Raw genomic sequence first — 22,724 nt, 5'->3', positions numbered from 1 at the left:
AAAATATGTGAAGTGATTGTGAAACTGTCTGTTGACGTCTTTTTCCATTGTTATCTTCTCGTGAATATTTTACACGTGTAACAAAATCGTCTGCTCTTTTTTTCAGAGATTGCGCATTATGCACTTTCAAGCTGCAACTGCGAACAATGTAGATATATTGATTGCAAAAAAAAAAGAAAGAAAACATTTCTACATGTGAACGATATTTCAAAGTCCTAAGACGCATCAGAGCACATAAATTATTTATAGCTATTCGTTTAAGTTCCTATTAGATGACTTTAGTCTAGAATTTATTTGAACTGAGGGTTCCTTGAAACACAAAACTTTGATTTAGAATTAAAAAGACATTAGTTCTTTGAATTTATAAGACCGAAATAAACATTTAGGATTCTATTAGGAAATAATAAAAGCAAAGGGCTCGTTTTTCTTCTGTTCAGAGAATGGCATCTTTCATTGTCTAAACTTCTTCGAACAACTCTCTTGCTAACTATCAATGATTACCTTTATCGTTTTTCAAATGAATATTTCAATAATCCGACATAAAAATTAGCCATTTTTTTTTCACATTAATGATAAAATAACACAGGGTTGTCCTCTACAATAGTAATAAAAGAAACAACCCCCTTTAAAAGAACAATCGTAGCTACTTGATAACAGTGATAAGAAAAGTGCACAGTCCAATATCCAATGGCTCTTTCCACTAAACGAAACATAAAGACTACTAGAACAGAAACACTACAACACTAGAACAGAAAAAATATTACAATTATATTTCATTTTTCGATCCTTTATAATTTAGTTGCGTTTATGTGTGTGAATATCAATGGGACTATGTACTATTTTTGAAATATTGATACATGCGATACTGCCATCAGTATATTGCAATTAGCATCAATAAATTCTAATTACAATTATGCAGTCTTCTTGTAAAAATAAGCACAGTTGATAACTAGTCGGAGCTGATTAGTAAAAAGGCAACTAAGGTCATGTCAGTGTTCCCATCACTGTCAGTTAAAAAACTAAATGTGCTTGGAAAGAACTCCATTCATAACTGAACATCAAAAGAACAAAAAAACACTAACTTCATTATCAATATTCGAATATTTACAATAGTTTTATCCAACCAGGAAGCATATCTCTGACTGACTATAGATCGTTGAGTGTTTTCCCATTGATAACAATAGTCATAGTTGTTGATAGCAGTGTGGTAAAACAAATTCTGTTAATGATTATCCGTACAAATTATTAAATCATTTCATTTCAGTCAAAAAATTAATGTTAGCAGCATTTCTACACCTCAACGTAAACAGTTTATTTCAGAAATATATTATGATAGTCATCAGTGTTTCTGTATGTTGGCTCTCCTGTCAGTGCTTTCATAGCACATTTGAAAGACCCATTGTGCCCTTCAGTTGAAAACACTTCAGTCCAAATGTCGTCTTGAATAAAAGAAATATGGGATCGCTTAAGGGTCAAAGTGAAATAACTGGGAGGAAACCTCCACATCGCCTTTCGGGTATGAGGAGAAAACCGAGTGGGGCTTTTGACCTAATGTCCAGTCCTCACCCTCATGTGGTGCACCCCTTTAGTAGGGTTCTACTGGATACTGAAAGAACGAAGATGGGATGGAATGGCAATTTGAGACTTAGCCAAACACACTGTATTCTCTATTAGCTTGGTCTCAAATTGCTAGAAATGCATATGATGGTGCAACATGATGAGATTTCATGCCGGCTGGGGTCGTCATCGGGTTCAACAAGGCCCCAACTGATTTCGTTAGGGAACCAAGGCGAACAGTGAAAAGTCAGCTAAAAACTAGCTCCAACTCAACATCTAGAAGAAGAAAAAGAATAAACCCAACAACCGAACTGAAGATAGCAACCATAAGGAGTATTAATGGAAAAGAAATTGAAATTGCAGAAGAAATGGAAAAGTACCACATGAAACAAGGAAGACAAAAACAGGTTATATCTCACTAAATAATAAGCATAGGAATGCTATTTTCAGGCAATAACGATCAAGGAAAGGAAGATAGCATTCAATATCAAATATGAAGATAAACTTCTTGATCGGAAAGCAGTTTCAATCATAGTTATGTGGATAAACTTCAAAATGGGAAAATGGACAAAGAAACTTATTTGTGAAATGCCCCCCCCCCCCCCCCCGATGGTTCTAAGAAAAAAGTAGAGGAATTTTTCGAGTCATTAGAACAGGCAGATGACATAAAGAAAATGAAAAAAGTTGCCCTTATAGGAGATCTACACAGCAGAGTAAGAAATGAACCTCACCAGGCATGTAGGAACATTTGGGGAAAATTTGGAGAAAATGGACAGGCTAATAATAATGGTGGGTATTTGCTGGGATTCTGCTCAGGACATGGACTAGTCATTACTAACACCATGTTTCAATATAAAGATTCGCAAGAGTTCAAGAAATAAGAAAAGCCTCATTGTTAATAATCATATCAGCAAGCTGGTTCAGGATATAAGAGTGTACGGAGGATTTGAAATTGGAAGGGACCGTTACTTAGTACTAAGCATTATAAAAATGAATATCACATTGAAAAGAATAGTACGTAAGAAAGTTTTAAAAAGAATTAAAATCGAACAGCTTTTACAGGCAAATTGTAGACTCAAATATGTAAACATTATCGCAGAAAAAATTAAACAAATTGAAAACAAGAACCAAACCTTGGAGAGTGGAAAACTCTGAAGAATTCATTGATTGGTTCAGCTAGGAAGGCATGTCGAAAAGTTGTCTGCAAGGATAGAAAAATAAGAACTCGATGGTGGACACAAGGAAACAGTCCCGGATATGAAAGCATACCAAAAGTTTCTAGCAAATAAGTTGGCAGATGCCCTAAAAGAATACAGAGAAAAATGCAAGAGAGCTAAGCTGTGTGTAAAAGTAGTCAAACAAAAGTCATGGGAAGACTTCGGTAAGAATATAGAAGGTGGCAAGGTATTCTGGAAGCAATCAAAGATGACCATACTAGACAATTTTAAGAGGAATGCAAAGAGGAATACATATCAATAATTGAGGTAGAAAAGGCCATCAAAACTTTAAACATGGAAAGGCAGCTACAGTAGATGATATTCGACCCGAAATGCTAAAGTATATAGATATAAAGAATTTTGCAGTAGTTACATTGCATAATGCAGAAGTCCTGGTCAGAAGATCAAATTCCAGATAATTTAAGTACAGGGCTCATCATTCCCATCTGTAAAAAAGGGAATAAAGCTGAATGTGAGAATTAGAAGAATTTCTCTACTAAGTAGTCCAAGGTGAGATTTATGCCAGCATACTTGAAAATAGGTTGAGATTGTGGATGAGAAACTTGAAGAACAAGCTGGGTTTAGGATCAATAGAGGTTGTCAAGATCAGATTTTCATTTACAACAAATAGTTGCGAAATCGTGGGAATATGACGAGGATCTGTACTTAAGTTTGGTAGATCTGTAAAAGGCATACGACAAGGTGCCTTTTAAAGAAAAAAGATCTTTAATAATAATTAAGGGGATACAAATCCCTTGTTCAACGCCACTAAGCAAAACTCTAAGATCAAGAACTACGAATCTATGAGTTTCATATATACCGAAAAACTATGGGCGAATCCAAGTGTAAATGACCACTTGGTAGTACAACACCAAGACAACTAGAAGCAAAGGTGGAGCAAGCTCTCTCACTATCCTTGATATTTTCTCATAATGTAAAAACACAGCCCCTAGAGGATGTAATACTGTAATTACATTATGAGGAGAGGTCACTACCGAGACCAGTTTCAACGTTTTTTGAGGTATCATCAGAGAGTAGGTAGACCTGGAAGATAATAACAAGGTCCTTATAGTCCTTATAAGGACTGGCTTAAAGGGGCGAAGCAAGAATGCTTTTCATCTTCCCCGTTATCTGTAGAGGACAGTGTAGGAATAAGGTGTTATTAAGCTATTAAAGCTCTGATCATGGCAGGAGGGTAACAGCAATAGCCGAGACTCAGTTAGAACTTCATTAACTACAGCATTGCCATCCATTACCCTCCAAGGGTATTGGATTGAAAGAATCAATCACCGCATCTCACGGTCGATTGATCCCCCAAACCACCAGAATCATAATAACAAGGTTTAAGTGAAAAGAACTTACATACCTTTACTATACTAATGCCATAAAGGTGTGTTTGTATATTATAACATAAATTGAAAGCCAAACGGCTATTTTCACCTTTGCTTCGAGTTGCCTTGGTGTTGTACTACCAAGTGGTCATTTACACTTGGATTCGCCGATAGTTTTTCGGTATACATGAAACTCATAGATTCGTAGTTCTCGATCTTAGAGTTTTGCTTACTGGCAGTTGAACAACAAGGGATTTTTATCCCTTTAATTATTATTAAGGATGCCAGAAAAATAGCCGTTTGGCTTTCAATTTATGTTAAAAAAAGATCTTTTTTAAAGAAAAAAAAATCTTTTCGAAACACTATAATTTTATGGGTGTGAATGGAACATTACTCACAGCAATACATAGTCTATATTTAAGTTATCAGTCAGTAATTAGAACTAAGGGGGATACAGGAAGATGATTTGATGTAAAATCAGGGGCAAAACAAGGATACACATTATCTCCACCCCTATTCATTATCTATATGGATCACATTATGAAAGTGGCATCAGGCCTGATATTAGTATTGCAGATGTCCAACTTAGCTCTTTGCTTTATGCAGATGATGTTGTACTCCTAAAAACACCTGGCGCAAGTCTCCAGGATTCAATAACTAAATTGAAAAACAGCTGTAACAAATTTGGCATGAAAATTAGCAATAAAAATACCAAAACTATGAAAAGTGGCAGAAGCACAGAAAACTCCAGCTGCATTCTGAATGAAGATTCTATAGAACAAGTAAAATATTTCAACTATTTAGGCACAGTTTTTAGTGAAGATGTTAAATTAAATATGGAAATAGACAACAGAATCAACAAAGCCGGTATGGTAGAAAGTCAATTGAATAAATTCGTATGGAACAAGAGAGAAATTAGCCAAAACACCAAACTGACAGTGTACAGGACAGTGTTCAAACTAGTTTTAAGTTATGGATCTGAGAGTTGAGTTAGAAATAAAGCACTTAATCAAAGACTAGAGACCATAGGTATGAGGGTTCTGGGGAAAATTAGGGAGTGAACTGATGGCATCAATGGCAGAATCATATTAAAAACGAAGATATTAGAAAGGAACTTGACATTATTATCATTCAAGAATGTGTCAGCAGAGCTAATCTAAGGTGGTAGGGTCACTTAAATAGAATGGGCGAGGAAAGGTTAAGAAAACAGGTGTTTGGTGCCAGGAAAGAGAGCCAGAGGAAGACCAATGTCTAGGTGGATTGATTCGGTCGGAAGTGCCTTAGAAACACGAAATGTTAGAAATGGCAATATTGGAGTGTCCATAAGTAATAGATTGATTTGGAGGAAAATTGTGGATAGGAGATTAATAATAATTTAAACTTAATCATGTAGTGCTGTCATAGTAACCTTAACAACCCTTGAGGGTATACATCAGGAAATTGAGGATGATGATAAAAGAAATATTTAGAAAGACTTTTCAACAGAAAGAGAATTTCGTACAGAAATAAGCTGTGAAGAGAACACAAGTTTAGTTCCTGTGAAATACTTCAAAGAGTTCCACTCCAGCACTAAATGGAGAGATTTGTTATGGAATAAAGCAATTTAAACTATGTTTTGGAAACTTGAAAAATTCAGCATATAAATACTATTTAATAAATGATTTTTTGCTGGTTTATTAAAAATTAAGGTACGGATTATTAGGAATTATTTTTAATTATGCAGAAGCCGCTAAAGGATGCGGGTTAGTGGCGCGTGTTCTTCTTGTCAGTGGGCCCCTTTCCTCTTAAACATTCCGCGTTTCTTGGCTTTTATATATGAGACCGGCTAAGTCACCATTAATTGAGAAGTCCTTACAAAAGGTTCTTCATTGCCAGAGGGAATTTGAACCCGGATCTCATCCAAGAGAAAAGCATCGTTGTTACCGACTTATCTAGGGAGGTTCGAAATATACTTTACTTGTGTGCTCTATTTCTGGGTCGCAAAGTCACCCTTTTTCCTAATTTTAATTTAGTTGTTTGGTAAAATATTACTATAGTACTAAATTATACTTCGCCGTGTCTAATTTGGTTTAGATTTCTTACGGTAGAAGAAACAAAGGCTATGTCAAGATGACCTGGGTAACTTTTTTGTTTAATGTGACTCCCACCCATGAACGGTTTTATTGCTGTAAACCTATAGCACATTATCACCCTGCATGGGCGAAGGATTTATTTTCCTATTTTAATTCATTTTAAATATTTCATTGTATCTTTATTCATTATTGCGCTGTCCGAAAACCCTGCACTAGAGACCAAGCCACGCCAGGCCTTCAGAAGCCACCTATGAGAGGAGAGGTAGTTTCACACCGGGCGATGTAAGTTGGTTAGAGAGTAGATACGTTAACCTCTCAGCCGAACAGACCAGACTGACGTTTTATTGCGATTTTATTTAAATGTCTAGCTCACTTTCTCAAAAAAAAAAAAAAAATTATTCATCTCTTTACCTTTCAATTCAATTTTGAGCAAACTGTTCGATCTGGACACGATAGATTTTAGTTGCATGGAGAAAAATAAACCAGGGAATTTTTCTCAAATATCAGTTAGTATTTTCGCCGAAGCTGTGTCGAAGTTTTTAGCATGGCGTTAGCAGTTTTGTACTTGCACACGTAAAACAACCTAATGAAGTACAACCTTTGTACTTCATTAGGTTGTAAACCTTATGGTTTACTACGTAAACCTTCATAAGGTTTACGACGTAAACCTTATGAAGGCATCCATTGAGACATTGAGGGGAGGAAGGACCAATAATTCGTCTCCATGATGAAATAACATATTCAATCAGATGCGTAGTCCAACATTTATTTTATCTGTGGGAATTATTTCTTCACTATTTCTCTATTTTAGCTTTATTTGTTACGACGAAGAAACACATTATTTGCCTTTAGTATTTCCAATTATAATTAAGTCCTCTTTCACATTCGGAAAATAAACTTCTAAACTTTTGAAATTATGGACGGCAGACCTTGGATCTTCAAAACCTTGAAGATGAAGATTCATAACGTAGGAGTGGTTCAAAATTCAAGGTCATTAAAACTCAACAGCTTAGCCAATAGTTTTACATAAGCCATCAGTATAAAAACAACAATTCTTAATAATCTCAATTCTTAATATTCACGACCAACGAGCGTAAATCAAAAGGAAAGAAATTTATTTTCTTTATTAAATATGGAAGTAACATATCATTGGGTTAGTTTTTCAGCATAAACCCCAGGAATACATTTATGGTTGTTCCTTCAGGTAAGGATGCATCGTTTTTTTTAGGCTTCGTCATCACTTAAAAACTCTTTTATGGGAAAATCAACAAGAAAGAAAAGAGAGAATCACTTATGCCGGCGAGGAGTCTTCGTAGTTCAGTGGGCTTCGGTGATGACCTTTCTTTGGAAAGAAATGGGTTCGAAACCCGTCTAGGACGCCAACAAGGTTTATAAGAGCTTTCGAGTGAACGAGTTAGCCGATCTTATACGGAGTTAACAGGGTTTTCCTCCTGAAAACTCGGGTGTTTCCTACCCGAAACCGGATAGAAGAACACACGTGACCAACAGCCATAATATACCATGCCGATAAGTTTAACCTCCCTATCAAAGCACTAATTAGATTTTAAACAAACCAAGTTACTCGGATATGACTGGCTTAAGCCTAACATGCAAGGGAAAAGATAGATTAACGGTTACATAAGTTGAATAAAAGCAGCCATTGCTGCAAAGAGAGAAAAAAAAAAACGTGAATGCAGTCCTCTGTAGTTCGTCAAATACCACATTTCCATTTCTCTTTTCGGGACTGTCCAAAATGACCTGGCGTATTTACTTCTCTATCGGAACCAACTAATCTTTAACTGCTTTAAGTCAAAATATCGTCGTATATTTTAGCACTACAATAATTAGGAATCGCATATAGTCTGGCTAAATATCCTTAACAAAAATATGATTTTTTTTTCATCTATTTAAAAACAAACGTTTGTCTCTCATCGCTCTTTCAAACCGAATAGTTTACACACACACACACACACACACACACACACACACACACACACACACACACACACACACACACACACCGAGTGTAGTTACATTATAAATATGAGACTTTACAGTTAAACAGCCTTGTGACCAGTTTACACAGGAACTTTCAGCCATCAATTAACATTTGTTTCACCGTCTGTGCATTACACCGTGCAGGATGTTATGTTCAAAAACCTCAAACACTTGCTTAAGAAGTATCAATAAGTGGCGTAGTTTATCCCGTTGTCAGCATGGACAGATAAGATTTGATAGCAATGGAATACGAGGCGACAGAAATGATAAAAACAACATTCTTTTGCCCTCTCATCCCATCTTTTTTTTTTTTTACGTTGTCGTCCTTCATATCTCCGTACACATGCAGATAGAAGCACAGAATTAACTTGCCATTCTCTTCTATCGGAACCAACTAATCTTTAAGTGCTAAGATGGACTATACAGACAAGAGAGAGAGAGAGAGAGATAGTTAATGTTTTTAAACTGATATTTAACCATAATGAAGACACGTATCGACATTTGTCTTGATTAACACAAATAGGAAAGATAAAAATAAATTATTTGCAAAACTCATGCTAAAACGTACTATTCGTTAATAGTGAAATAAATTGCAATGTTTAAAAGCAGGTTTTCAATTTCCATTATTATGAAGCATCTTTTAGATTCTATATGAAGAAGTGTGTTTCTACAGCGTAAGGATCTTTCTCAACCATAGCCAAGTTATATGAATAGCCGGTCTTGGGCGTGGACAGGAGGTTTTTCTCCCCAGTTTGTCTGAGGGTTTTCCTCCCGCAAGCAGGCAAATCGGCGCCGTGAACACATGAGATACAGCCATAGGAAATACCGGGAGGCATACGGCTAGTCACCTTATCCTCAGGACCGGTACGACTTAGAAGAGCTCAAGTCAGCTCTGTAAGAAGCCAGTAAGGCCTAATATGTAGTAGGGAGAAGAAGAAGTATTTTTAAGATATATTATATTAATGATTAGTAAATAAAGTTTGCATAATACAAAATTTTAGAAAAAGAAGAAGAAAAAACAAAACGAATATATTTAACAGAGTGTTTCTTTTTTAGCTGAATATCACTCACTCGAATTCGGTGTTTCCGAGATTTGAAGGAGCATTGAAGATAAACTTACATCATATTCTGGAACTGTTGCTATGAATATAACGAAAACCATTTTTTATTATTATTAAAATATATAAATCAGTATATTAATTCCCCCGGAAGAGGAGTTAGTTAAATCGCTACCTAATCCGGATATCAAATCAAATTTTCAATGTACTTCAAGCCTACAATATGTAAAATGATCAACTCATACCGAAAAATGACAATCATGTTGAAAATCAAGTTGAAAAAAGATTATCAGTACACTCTAAGAAGAACAAATTGCTTTACGTTAGTATAACCGATTACAGCCGCTTTGTACCAAAAGAAGTATTTGCATATTTTTCACAATGAAAACAATTAAATAGATTGAAATGCAAACACTCACAATTGTAATATTTAAAATTCGTATTTTAAAATTTAATTTAAAAACATTAGGCGACAAATTAGGTGTTTCATAATATTAACATCCGTTATGTGATATTATATCCCTATATTAGGATTGCATCCATCTGAAACGAATGCGTTCAATCATGACATAATATTATAACAACTTTTGCAAGCTAGCGATTTAAATTAATTCAGTGTATGATAATTGTACATAAATATACTCTGATAACCTTAAAACAACTCTTTTCAACTGAGTTTGGAATAACTGGGATTAAACCTGATTTAAGAATAAATTCAAAACTGAATTTATTATTTATTATTTGTTGCATTCTTTTCGTATATTATCACTTATAAAAAAAATAAAAAAAAAACTTTTCTTTTCTGAATGTATGCCCATTGTTCATCCTTGAAGTTCAGTTTTATGTTTAACGCCATGTTAAGTTTCATTTACAATAATCACTTTTATTGACCATATTTTTGTATAGACATTGTTGAACAATGAAAGCTAACATTGCGTCATCGTATGGTACGCTTTCGCGCAGGCCTACACATTTTACCGCGTAAACTTCCGTAACCAATAATCCCGCGGAATAGGTTGGTTCCTCCTTATTCTCGATGGTATCCCATGTATGTCGAAGCGTGTGTTCACAGGGCCGGTTTGCCTGCTTTGCGGGAGGAAAACCCCCAAGATAAACTGGAGAAAAAACCCTGCTGTCCACGTCCGGCTAACTTGGCTATGGCTGAGGAAAATCCTTAAGCTCCTCACGTCTCCGACGAGAATCGAACCTAAGATACTCCTTCCCCAGGCATATGGTTGCGAAGTGCATAGCCACTAGGCTAACCGCGTGGACTGTTAACACGGCAGATACTGATAATTCAACAAAGATAAAATTCCAGTATTGCTCCCACCAATTGTTGAACAACAATAGTAAAGTCATTCTTTATAAAATACAAATATTTGATTTTTAAATTTTTCAGATCACGATTAGGCTGCATATTCATTTGGATATTTCATATCGTTGCTAGGTTAACAGTTATAGAGTTCACATAATTTAGGGATTTTTAGAATTTTTTTTTTTGCCATTGGGAATCTATTTGGTTTTCATGGAGAATGCAGATATATTCTAAATGGCTTGGACCCTATTCTGCTTCATTTATTAATTTTTTTAGACTGAATAGGTGCACAAAATATTGTGAGAACTAAAGCCTTAATTTTTACCACTCCTTTCAAAAAAGGAAAAAAAAAAAAAAAAAAATGCAGCATTGACCTGTAAGTATATCATCGAATTTCATTCCGGACATTACCGCTATACGATATAACCCAATTAACAACTAGCGACCTCTACCACTTCACTTCAACTAGAAAACATGTAGATTTCTGTACGGTCATAAATCAAGGTTTGCTAGTGAAGTTATTGAGTGACGTCTATAAACTGCTATGAATGCTTTCCAAGCACTCGAAAACCTCTGTTTGTGATTGGAGGAACACTTATTTTTATAGCATTTTATAGATTTTATCTGTCTGTAAGTGACGCAATATTTTCTTTCTTTTTTTAGTTAACTGTAGTAACCGATTTAACCTATGTACAGATCACCGTCTGTTATTACAACCCTTAATGACACGAAGGAAGGGAAGGGGGGGGGGGGCGTGAAACGTGGAGTACTCTCTTAGCCTTACCTTTGACACTGTGTAGTCTTACATTTTCCTGTTTAGATATATTTCAATTGCAGATTGTCCTAAACAATGAAATCATTAAAACTAAGACGTTAACTGTCTATGCAGACATTTCATAAATATGATGGGCGAATGGATGAATGAATGGAATGAATGTTAGTGAATTAATTGTTTGATTTTTTAAAAAAAAAAAAGCAATAAAAACGCATTTATAATGAAGGCAATTAAATAAAGATGTATTTTTATAATAAATAACAACATGCTTCTCGGCTCTATTTCATTTTAAAATTTTAACAACAACAACAACAACAACAAAATATATCATCACTCGTTTATATTGCCATTAAAACAGCCGCTTGAAATATATTTTAGAGATTTGTTGGTTATTTGTTATGTGACATCCATAAATACCAATGGGAAGTTGTTGCCAAACTGAAGATTAACCTTCCCCATCGAATAAAGTGAGCCGCAGAGATTACTAATGATATCATATAAAAAATGAAAAATATAAACATCGTGAATCGAAAAGAAAGACAATTAATAGCACAGGGAACTATGTTAGATAATGAAGGAGGATTAATAGCAAGCAAAGAAAAATTAACTACTTTGAATTATATATATATATATGTGTGTGTGTGTGTGTGTGTGTGTGTGTGTGTGTGTGTTAAAGATACCAAGCTATTTTAAACCTGGTTTTACTCCATTTCCCAAGTAAGCAAAGAGACAAATAAATCAAGTTTGCGCCTGCACGTAATGCAAGTCTAGCTGACCCCGCACGTAGTGCAAGACCAAGGCAACTCATGGTAAAAGTAGAATAAGCTCTGATCACTAATCTTAATATTTACCCTTAATGCAAAGCACATCTCCTGAAGGAGATGTATGATGTTTTGTATTAAAGGCAAGGGGGCAATTACCCAGACCGGTTTCGACCTTTATTGAGGTCTCATCAGTGGGAGCCAGGCTAGAAAAATACCAAGATTTTAGTAATACAGAGCTTATAAGTATTTTACCAGAACAAGTTACCATAAGATGGTTTAATCTTATTAAATAAAAACCTCAGGAGGAGATATAAATGTAGAAAGTATGTTGCACCTGATCCATTAGGTAGTGCAAGCTGAGGCAACTCATAGAAAGGGTGAAGCAAGCTCTGATCGCTATTCTTGGTATTTATCTTGGTATTTATTCGGCATGAAACTCTTTGAGTTTCTTATTCGGCTAAGAAACAATATGAGATATAATATTCCTTAACTTAAATATATATTATATATATTATATATCACTGATTGGAAAGAAGTCAACAGACATCCCCCATGGGCAAGATGCATCGTGCCATGTAACGGGTCACATGTTTGTATCCAGTATAAATTGGAGAAAAGAGATGCTCCCAAATCAATTCAACTGTAAAATGGCTGCGAACTGACGGAGTTTGAAAGCGGCATTGTGATAGGATGCCATACTGCAGGCTTATCTGTTTGGTAAATTACTGACAATCTGGGCTATTCCAGATCAAGAATCAGTGATACCATACTGAGATGGAAGCGCAGGGAGTCAACTGCAAGTGTTACCCGCAGTAGACGACCCACCACACTCACAGAACGTGACCTTAAAGTGCTACGAAGGATAATATGTAAAAACCGCCATACATCAGCAGGCACGTTGAATGCGGCTTTTCGAGCATCGACTAGAACACGAATCTGCACAAAAACATTCTGAACCGAGGTTCACAACATGGGTTTCCATGAACGTCTCTTACTAGAGTACGTAATCCCAACTACGAAATTCGGAGGTGGCAATGTGATGGTATGGTCCTGTTTTTCTTGGTTTGGTCTCGAAACTCTGTGGTGACACGAACATTGAACTTCGAAAGGTATCTGAACATTCTGGATAATGCAATGCTTCCTACTTTGTGGCGTTTCCATAGAACTGACTGTTGTCTCTTTCAGCAAGACAATGTACCCTGCTGCTGTGATTGCGTGGTTTGTGGACACGAAAGTTTCCACACGTGACTAGCTTCCGCAGCGCCTTGGTCTCAATCCTACCGAACATCTGTGGGGTGAAATGGAGTGTTGGGCGAGGTCAAGGGGCGTCCGCCCCTTGACCTCACCCAACAACAGTCCAGCAACTTACTACATGCCTACAGGAAGAATGTTGTCCAAAATTCCCATTGATCGCTATCGTAAGGAGGTCCTACATCTTAAGAAGGTGTGTGCCATGGGTGTTTGTTCCTCACACTGTGGTATCTGACTTCTTTCCTATCAGTGTGTGTGTGTGTGTGTGTGTGTGTGTGTGTGTGTGTGTGTGTGTGTGTGTGTGTGTGTGTGTGTGTGTGTGTGTGTGTGTGTGTGTGTGTGTGTGTGTGTGTGTGTGTGTGTGTTCATAAAAGTATTATCATTATTTGTCAAGTGTAACGTATGTATAAATTGTCTGGGTTATTTTTTCCCTCACATATGTATCGAAAAAAAACTGAATCATCAATTTGTATGAAAATCGCCAATGTAGAATTTAAGTGACTATTCTATAGCAGTTATATCCAATAAAATATGAGTGTAAATCTTTCTTAGATTAATACCGTATGGTTGATAATTCGTAAATCCTTTTCAAACCACTTCAGACCTCTAGTAAGCAGGGTAGTTGTCTCAACTCTGACGTTGAATTTCATCTAGCACCTAAATACAATCACAAACATCCATGCCAACGATGGGATTTCGATCCACTGTCCATCGGTTGGAGACAGGGACTCCATCACTCTACTAAGAGCAGCAAGAGCTGTTATAGTCGAAATATGTCACTGAAATACTTATAGAAAACTGAGCAGAGTACACTATTTACGGTTACAAATTTAGAATTAAATGATAAAACATTAAATTATATATTAAAGCATATTAAATCCAAATTTGAGCAATTAGACCCAGAATGGAATATTCTTGGCAATCATAGGCCGGAAGAAAGATAATTTCCATTAATCAAATTGTCTACAATATAATTTACTGATAATATATGATAATAATTAAACTGTTATTGCTTATTATCTGTTAATGTTCCTGTATGTGGAAAAAATCGGGTAAAACGATTAAAAATAGACGCGATGACTCTGAGATCTCCAAAATCAGCAATTTTAGTTTTAAACTGATTATTGGTTTTATATTGCTAGTGTTACTGAATTATATGTATAATTCACAGGATTTCTCTCTAAATTTCTCATTTACCTAATTAACAATAGTTGTCAACTGTTAGTGACAGCCATTAAAGTCTATAGAGATACCTCATACAACACTACATGCAAATATTCGTTGCATCAAATTCTGTTCTTAGCGAAATACTTATAGTCCTTATAAGGACTGGCTTAAAGGGGAGAAGCAAGAATGCTTTTCATCTTCCCCGTTATCTGTAGAGGTTTTGAGCTATTAAGGCTCTGATAAGGTGTTATTGAGCTATTAAAGCTCTGATCATGGCAAGAGGGTAACAGCAATAACCGAGCCTCAGTTAAAACTTCATTGGCTACAGCATTGCCATTCATTACCCTCCAACGGTATTAATCACCGCATCTCCCGGTTGATTATTCGATCCCAATCGAATAATCTTGTAGCTTAAAGCTCTCCTAATTCTATATCAAATAAAGAAATTGGTATGTATAAATATATCATGATTTTCTTTAATATGCTAAAATTTATTTAATATTTATTTTCGTTTTCGTTTGTTTTATTTAATTTATTTGTTTTTTTAGGAGAAGGTGAATTCTTTACAGCTGGAGAAAGTCGAGAATGCGTGAACTGTGGTGCCATATCTACTCCCCTCTGGCGGCGAGATGGGACAGGACACTATTTGTGCAATGCATGTGGTTTGTATCACAGGATGAACGGAATGAATCGGCCCGTTGTCAAAAATACCAAGAGACTAGTAAGCTAACTTAAACCTACTATGAATACGGTGTCTATTTTTGGTAGTCATATTTAGCTTATTTTTTATGTGTATTCACGAGTAATCCACTCGCATCTAATATGTTGAAATACAAAGGACAGAAACCAGAAAGATAGATGAACAGAGAAAGAGATTAAAATATATTTGTTTATTATTTAAAATTTATATTTTAAAATGTATGTATGTTTGTAAGGGTTTTATTCATAAGGGAAATTATTTTGTATATAATTACTTACAAACTCAGCTAAACCCATTTTAAGTATGAATACTCATGTTATATAAAAGAATTCAGCTGGACAATTATTTTAAATTTTATTTTAAATTTTAAAGGACACATCACCGATTTTGCCATTGTGATCTTGTACAGCTATTTGTCTTTACTGATTATTTATTTATTTGTCTTACATCATTATATCTTATATTTGTCTTACATCATTATATCTTATATAATGGTATATGATAGCCTAAAAGTACTTGGAAGGACGATAAATAACTTTGAAATGCACTAGATGGCGCTGCATATCTTCACGAAAAAAAAGTACTGTTTCAAACTTGAAAAGTCGTCTTGAATTTAGTTATAAACGTCATATAGATTTACTAAAGCCAGATTTTAAAATTTATTTTATCCTTTTATGATATTAGTCATCATTATTATTGCCATTTATTGAGGTAATGTTATTTCAATGTAATTTATAGTTTTAATTTCATTATGCTCATGTTTCACAAGGTTATCACTATGAACGAATAATTTTCCCTTCAAGTTTTTTTCATTTATTTTTATTTTATTATGTTTTTTACTGCGTTAGTGGCCGGAATAAGTTCAGTGTTGAACGGCGGTAATTTAACTGCTTCCTCGGGATATTAATCGCATCCAATAAACGTAATCTGGACTTATCTTCTCGCAGTAATCTTAATGTCTTTTGTTTATCAAGTAGCAGTTGTTAAGTAATATCTTAATATGGTTAGCATATCTACAATGTTGCTCACACTTTCTAACTTGTTTTCATTTATATTTGATTAATATTTTATTTAAAAGTTGATAATAAAGTAAATACCTAATCAGTGATGGCGTACACTGATTATATAAATATTTCGACAATGAAAAATTAGGAAAGATTTGGACATAACCAAACTGGAGATTTGAACACACAACCCTAAAGCCCCAAAATACTTTCCCTTACTGGATTCAGTAAAGCAGTGACAAGCTGGCTGCATCAATTCGTCGTGACTCCTAATCAGGGGACTCTATCTGTCCTAAAAGACTAATGAGTTGAAGAAGAAGATGATATATAAGTCAAGATGTAAGCTTCGATAACGTTTCTACTGCATGGGAGCCGATAATAATGCTATTGAAATATTACATTAGAAATAAAAAAAAAAAATCCTGCTATGTTTCCTATTGAGATTCACATTAATAGATATTTGTTGGTCATAGTTTGATAAAGGAATCACTGCCAGCAATTTTTTTTATCGCAAAAAAATAACTGTAGGTGCTTGGCTTTATTGCTGAATAAAGCTATTTTGGTAGGTTCGCTTTTAGACAGAAAATTTCAGGAGAGGTAGTAATCTTGACCCAGTGCGATCTAACTCAGCCATATAAGGTTAGCTGTATGCACAACTTGATGATATTAAGGGTGCTAAATGCGATGAATGAGTTTAGACAGAAATCAATGGGAAAGTTTGAGAATTACTTCTAGAGAAAGGGAGGACGAGGTGGGGGGGGAGTAAATAATTTTGTGCTGGTACAGAAGACATTAATAAAATTGATTATTCAGTTTTTTTATTATATTTAAAAATAGAAATATTTATTAAATGCATTCAAACACTTATTGATTATTCAAGTTGTTATAGTTATTATTATTATTACTGAAGCATATGAGCCAATGAATTCTTCTGACTGGTTTGTTGTTTGCTAGATAAAAGTTAAGAATTATCAGAAATAAATTCACCTAGTTTATAACCGAAATATGTAAATATATAACTCCGTCAAATATCACTAAACTTGAAAGTTTTTTATAAGATATTTTTATATATCAATTTTTCAAATTTTAAACTCTTATAATGTGAAAATGAAGTAATTAATACAATTTTCGATATCAATTGAATACGGGATTAGATGTCTATGGGTAATTCTTATTTGAAAAAGTGTTTTCATAAAAATAATTATTTCGTTATTTAAAATAATAAATAGCATCTGAACCGATGTTTTATGAAAACATTATTTATTTAACAAATAAAAATAATTTTAATTCTTCTAAAACTCCGGATCTAAGTTTTATATATGATTGATTAAACTATACATTTAATTTGTTAAAATTTCACATTTTATTTCATTAATTAAATTTTAATGCAGGTTTATTATCAAGTATTCAATCCCTGTATAATCTCTTATACAGGGATTGAAGTATTTTACTTTTCGAAACAGACAAATCGACCAGGGAACACACGCAATCAAATAGGATTAACAATTCTGTCCTCATCAAAATCAAGCCAAGTTACTTGGTCGTAATAAGCTGTTTGTGTTAGATGGGAACCCTGAAATCCAATTTACAGTATAAATCAGCTATAGAGACAATAGTTACTAAAACATCCAATTACCAAGATAGAACAAATGCATTTAAAAAATCTCCCAACTGCTGTTTATACTAGGATTGCGGAGTACTGAATCATTTAAAGTGTCATCGAAAATTTAAGTGAATGTGACATATGTCTTAACCAATTTTATTTATTTTTTTAGTTATGTTTCTGCAGTATTATTGTTTCTAAACTTCATTCTTGACATCTTGCAACGTTTATGTCACTGTAACAGAAGCACAATATCAAAAAGTCTTATTGTTTAGAGAAGTATTTAATACACTAGCAGGAAATGATAGTAAAAATTATAATAATTTATTATTGCAATACGACATTCTTATAAGATGACACTTCATTTATAGTCGCAATGATTTTGTTGCTATAATGATAAAAGACCTTATTTTTCTTTCGCACAGCGCAAAATCAATTATTGCAAGAATTGTTTTATACTGTAGACATCTTTTCTTTTCTTTTTTTTTCAATTTGGACCAAACTAACTTTCATTTGTTCCAAATGAAAAGATCAAATTTTAACGGTAATCCTAAAAACCGAAGACCATTAAGTTGCATCCAGGTAGTGAGAAATTTTTAAGTCAGTTGGAAGCGTTTCTGCCAATAAAAATAATTCCATTGAAACCAAAATCGAATCAAGTAGACAAATCAACTGTATTTCGTAAGTCCCAAATTTTAATAAATTCCATTCAAAATCTTTCACTCCAGAGTCCTTATAGTCCTTATAAGGACTGGCTTAAAGGGGCGAAGCAATAATGCTTTTCATCTTCCCCGTTATCTGTAGAGGACAGTGTAGGGACAAGGTGTTATTAAGCTATTAAAGCTCTGATCATGGCAGGAGGGTAATAGCAATAGCCGAGCCTCAGTTAGAACTTCATTAGCTACAGCATTGCCATCCATTACCCTCCAAGGGTATTGGATTCTTCAATCTCCTTCACTCCAGAGATCGTAATATATATATATATATATATATATACATGTGTGTGTGTGTGTGTGGTGTGTGTGTGTTAAATATTATTTAATGATTTAATTCCGAAATGATAGAGAAGCAAGTAAGTTTAATATAACCACACAACTAGTTTCGTCGGAATGTCGACTTCGTCAGGTGTGATAACATACAAAGCAAATAAAAGGCCATAAAAAACATTGCACCATTAAAACAACAACAGAGCATTAAAACTGTAGTTATGTTTGAATTGAAGTCCGAGCTACAGTTCCATTGTTATGTACATGCGAGCGTATGACTTCACGAGTTCGCCAATAGCGAATAGCAGAGTTATGTGAGTCTGGCAGACTATAAGTGAGATTGCTGTTCGTGTGGGAAGAGTCAGGGATTATTTCTTTTGATTCCAGGATAAGACGTTCTAATTTATCATAACATTTATGAATGCTGGATGTTGAATTCCAATCTATTTGATGTTGGCTGCCTTCATCATTGAAGTTAAACTGAGAACAAGACGTGGCTGGAGAGGACGCTGGCTCTCGTTCTATTGTATGAGATGTCTCTCTAGTGTTCTTCGAGACATAGAAAGATAGACTTTTCAGTTTGGCCGTAATATGGTTTCCCACAGACACCTGGAAACTGATGATGGTGATGATTTTCTTTAGGGTGGCTTAGAATTGACGAGAGTTAAGGTAGAGTAGAGAAAGACGTTTTGATATCGAACTTCAAAATTCTTGCCAGTTTAGGGAAGAGAGAACTCATGTAAAATAAGGAGATGTAAGCACTGGGGGGGGGGGTTGAAGCCTCAACAGTGTTTTGATGACGGTGGTATAGTAGTTTATTAATACTTTTGTAAGAGTAACTATTATTTTTGAAGGTCCTTTTAAGATGTTTCAGTTCCTTTTTGAGCTTTTCTTCGTCTGACAATACGCACCTGGCACGATGAAAGAGAGTGGATATGATGCCTAATTTTTGGGTTGGATAGTGGTGAGAGGACATCTCATACAATACAACCAGAGCCAGCGCCCTCTCCAGCCACGTCTTGTTGTCAGTTTAACTTCAACGATGAAGGCAGCCAACATCAAATAGATTGGAATTCAACATCCAGCATTCATAAATGTTATGATGAATTAGAACGTCGTATCCTGGAATCAAAAGAAATAATCCTTGACTCTTCCCACACGAACAGCAATCTCACTTATAGTCTGCCAGACTCACATAACTCTGCTATTCGCTATTGGCGAACTCGTGAAGTCATACGCTCGCATGTACATAACAATGGAACTGTAGCTCGGACTTCAATTCAAACATAACTACAGTTGTAATGCTCTGTTGTTGTTTTAATGGTGCATTGTTTTTTATGGCCTTTTATTTGCTTTGTATGTTATCACACCTGACGAAGTCGACATTCCGACGAAACTAGTTGTGGTTATATTAAATTTACTTGCTTCTCTATTATTTCGGAACAGAGCTTGTTTTGAGATAATCAGAATATGCGATCATAATATTCTCCTTCCTCCTCCTGAGGAGGAGGAAGAAGAATACTATAAACTCGTTCATCTTCTTCCTTAAACAAAACTTTGTACTGTTCAATCATACGGAACTTCAAGAATTTTCCTTACCCAGTGCCTTAAACTCTTTCTTACTTCATCAGCAGAACGAGACAAACATCAAATTCAACGGCACTGAAACACATCCATGTATTCTTACTGCTCTCAAGAAAGATGTTTACTTTTCTTTCCCTTTCTTTCAGATTTCCAAACATATGAAATTTCTCCCTTTGGGGCTAACTTCTTACACTTCTAACTATTCCTAGTGCAAAATCATCTCAGTCATTACTTCTTCAGTCTGCAAATAAACTGAATGTATTTTTCTGTCCAAACACACCAAAGTACTTCTCACCTGTACAATGACACTTTATAAATCTGTAACCCCCCCCCCAACCTCATCCATCCCGTCTATCTCTCTCTTGTTTCAAACAGCCTCCTTCATATTGTTTTTCCCAAAGACTACAACGACGATCTTTAGCTGTTCAAGAAGAAACTCATTTTTACCACACACACACACACACAATTTTTGCTGAAATACATGAAAAAAAAGTTTTCAGATGTACTCTTTTTTGATACGTAATCGAGCAAATGTTTAAGTTATTAAGTCGCACGTCAATATTGTTATTTCCGTCAAAAATGTCGAAATTACGGCTTTAAAAAAGAGATCAAAAACACTCGCTAACATCTTCGACACGCTCGTGCTACTATAAGCGCACTCACGTGACGATGTACAATAATATGCTGCATCTACTGAGCGAAGTTCAACAACCTATTCAACTTTGAACCACCACAGACATTATGTACAAAATTATTGTGCACTCCATCTGTGTGTGTGTATATGTGCGTGTGTTGGATGCAGTGAGAGAGAGAAAAACACTTTTCAGGAAACAAAAAGAATGAATGAAAAAATGATTGAGTCATTGATATTACTTAGATTATAATCGTGAGGTGTGTTTTTGCATCGGTATAATTTGTTTTACATTTCTGCCATGATATGTTCAAACAATCATTCAATGTGCAATTTTTTGCATAACTTGAGAAGGTTGAATTTATATTAAAAATATGATGACAAAGCTTTTACTGAATAACAGCAGGCTTTTTCCCTTTATAAAAATTGAAACTGGAGTTATGAGTGGCTTTATTTTAATACCCGATAAGAGAAATATCGCTACAAAAAAAAACAATCCAAAGAAGCAGACAAATCCACTTTAAATCGACTTTTTTTGAACTATAAACATCAAAATTGGAAGAATTAATAGCTCCTCTGATTTCCTCGGTCATTTATTACTTATTTAGAACATTCCCTACAAGGTCTGTTTTTCAGAAATAAGATATATAGCGATAGTAATATTTCCATGAAATTCCATGTGTGTTTCCGTAGTAACAGCAAGTTTTGCTTACGTAGTAAAGTCATATGTTTCGTCATCAATAGGCAGGGTGTTGTGGTAAGGCTAATGCAGTTACTTTCAAACGATCCACATTCGAGTTGTTGTTGTTGTTGTGATTATCTGATTTCGACCATCACGAAAGCGATGAAAACAAAGTACTCGTGTTATGTCTGTAAATGGTATGTACAGTATTCTTCTGACCAGCTGTCGGTTTTGGGGATTGAAAAAACCTGTCACAGCAGTATGAGATCGGTCTAACTCACATTCATCTATGTTGATGAATGTGACTTCTACTACGAAATTTTGTTTTCGTTTGTGGGGAGAAGAGATTTTATTTTATCTCCCCATGCTTTAATAGTCAGTATTTTTTCAAAATATGGATCTTTTATAATGTTGATAGGCCTGTTACACTTAACTCTTTTTAAAATTCTGTTTATCTCTTTGCAGTCTGCATCCAGACGTGTGGGACTGTTTTGTTCAAATTGTCAGACGACCAACACATCGTTATGGAGACGAAATAATGTCGGAGAACCCGTTTGCAACGCTTGTGGTTTGTACTTCAAATTACACGGGGTAAGAACTTGAAGAACCTTATATGAGTACATATTCCATTTGACAAATTTTCTTCTACGATTATTGACAAAATATAAGAATAATTCGCCATTCTAAATCATCACGAGATATATAAAAAGATAAGAAACAGCGATAAGCTAAAACTGCTCTCTCTCTCTCTCTGAATAATAAACCATGCCTCTTTTGAAAAGAACCTCAGAGATTTCAGGTTTAAAGACATGTAAGACCATTTGCTACCCTCCTATTTATCTGTCTAAACAGCATTTCGATGTCAAGTGCTGCTAATATTTTAGATTATTGTGTTATCTCTTGATGTGCGTTTATGATATGCGCATTCTCAGTTAGCCGTTATTAGGTAAATGAACTAAATAAAAGTTCATTTACTTTCCCAAAACTGAGATTTTACTTCTTCGTGTTATTTAATATCTGGGAAATAAT

At 34.8% G+C, this 22,724-nt stretch overlaps 1 protein-coding gene across 1 annotated transcript in view; it reads left to right on the top strand.

Annotated features, from left to right (window-relative positions):
* The window catches only part of LOC150097488 (uncharacterized), a 52,987-nt gene that overhangs the window by 26,811 nt on the left and 3,452 nt on the right, over positions 1-22,724 (top strand). The window contains exons 3-4 of the mRNA XM_090406743.1: positions 15,054-15,226; positions 22,161-22,286. Coding sequence (XP_090262869.1) covers positions 15,054-15,226; positions 22,161-22,286 — 299 coding nt within the window. The remainder of the gene's footprint in view (positions 1-15,053; positions 15,227-22,160; positions 22,287-22,724) is intronic.

This window comes from Typopeltis vanoorti, chromosome 17 (assembly GCF_054136105.1).
Source record: "Typopeltis vanoorti isolate ZY-2024b chromosome 17, IOZ_Tvanoo_1.0, whole genome shotgun sequence".
In the NCBI taxonomy this organism is placed as follows: Eukaryota; Metazoa; Arthropoda; class Arachnida; order Uropygi; family Thelyphonidae; genus Typopeltis; species Typopeltis vanoorti.
This window is presented reverse-complemented; position numbering and strand designations above follow the sequence as displayed.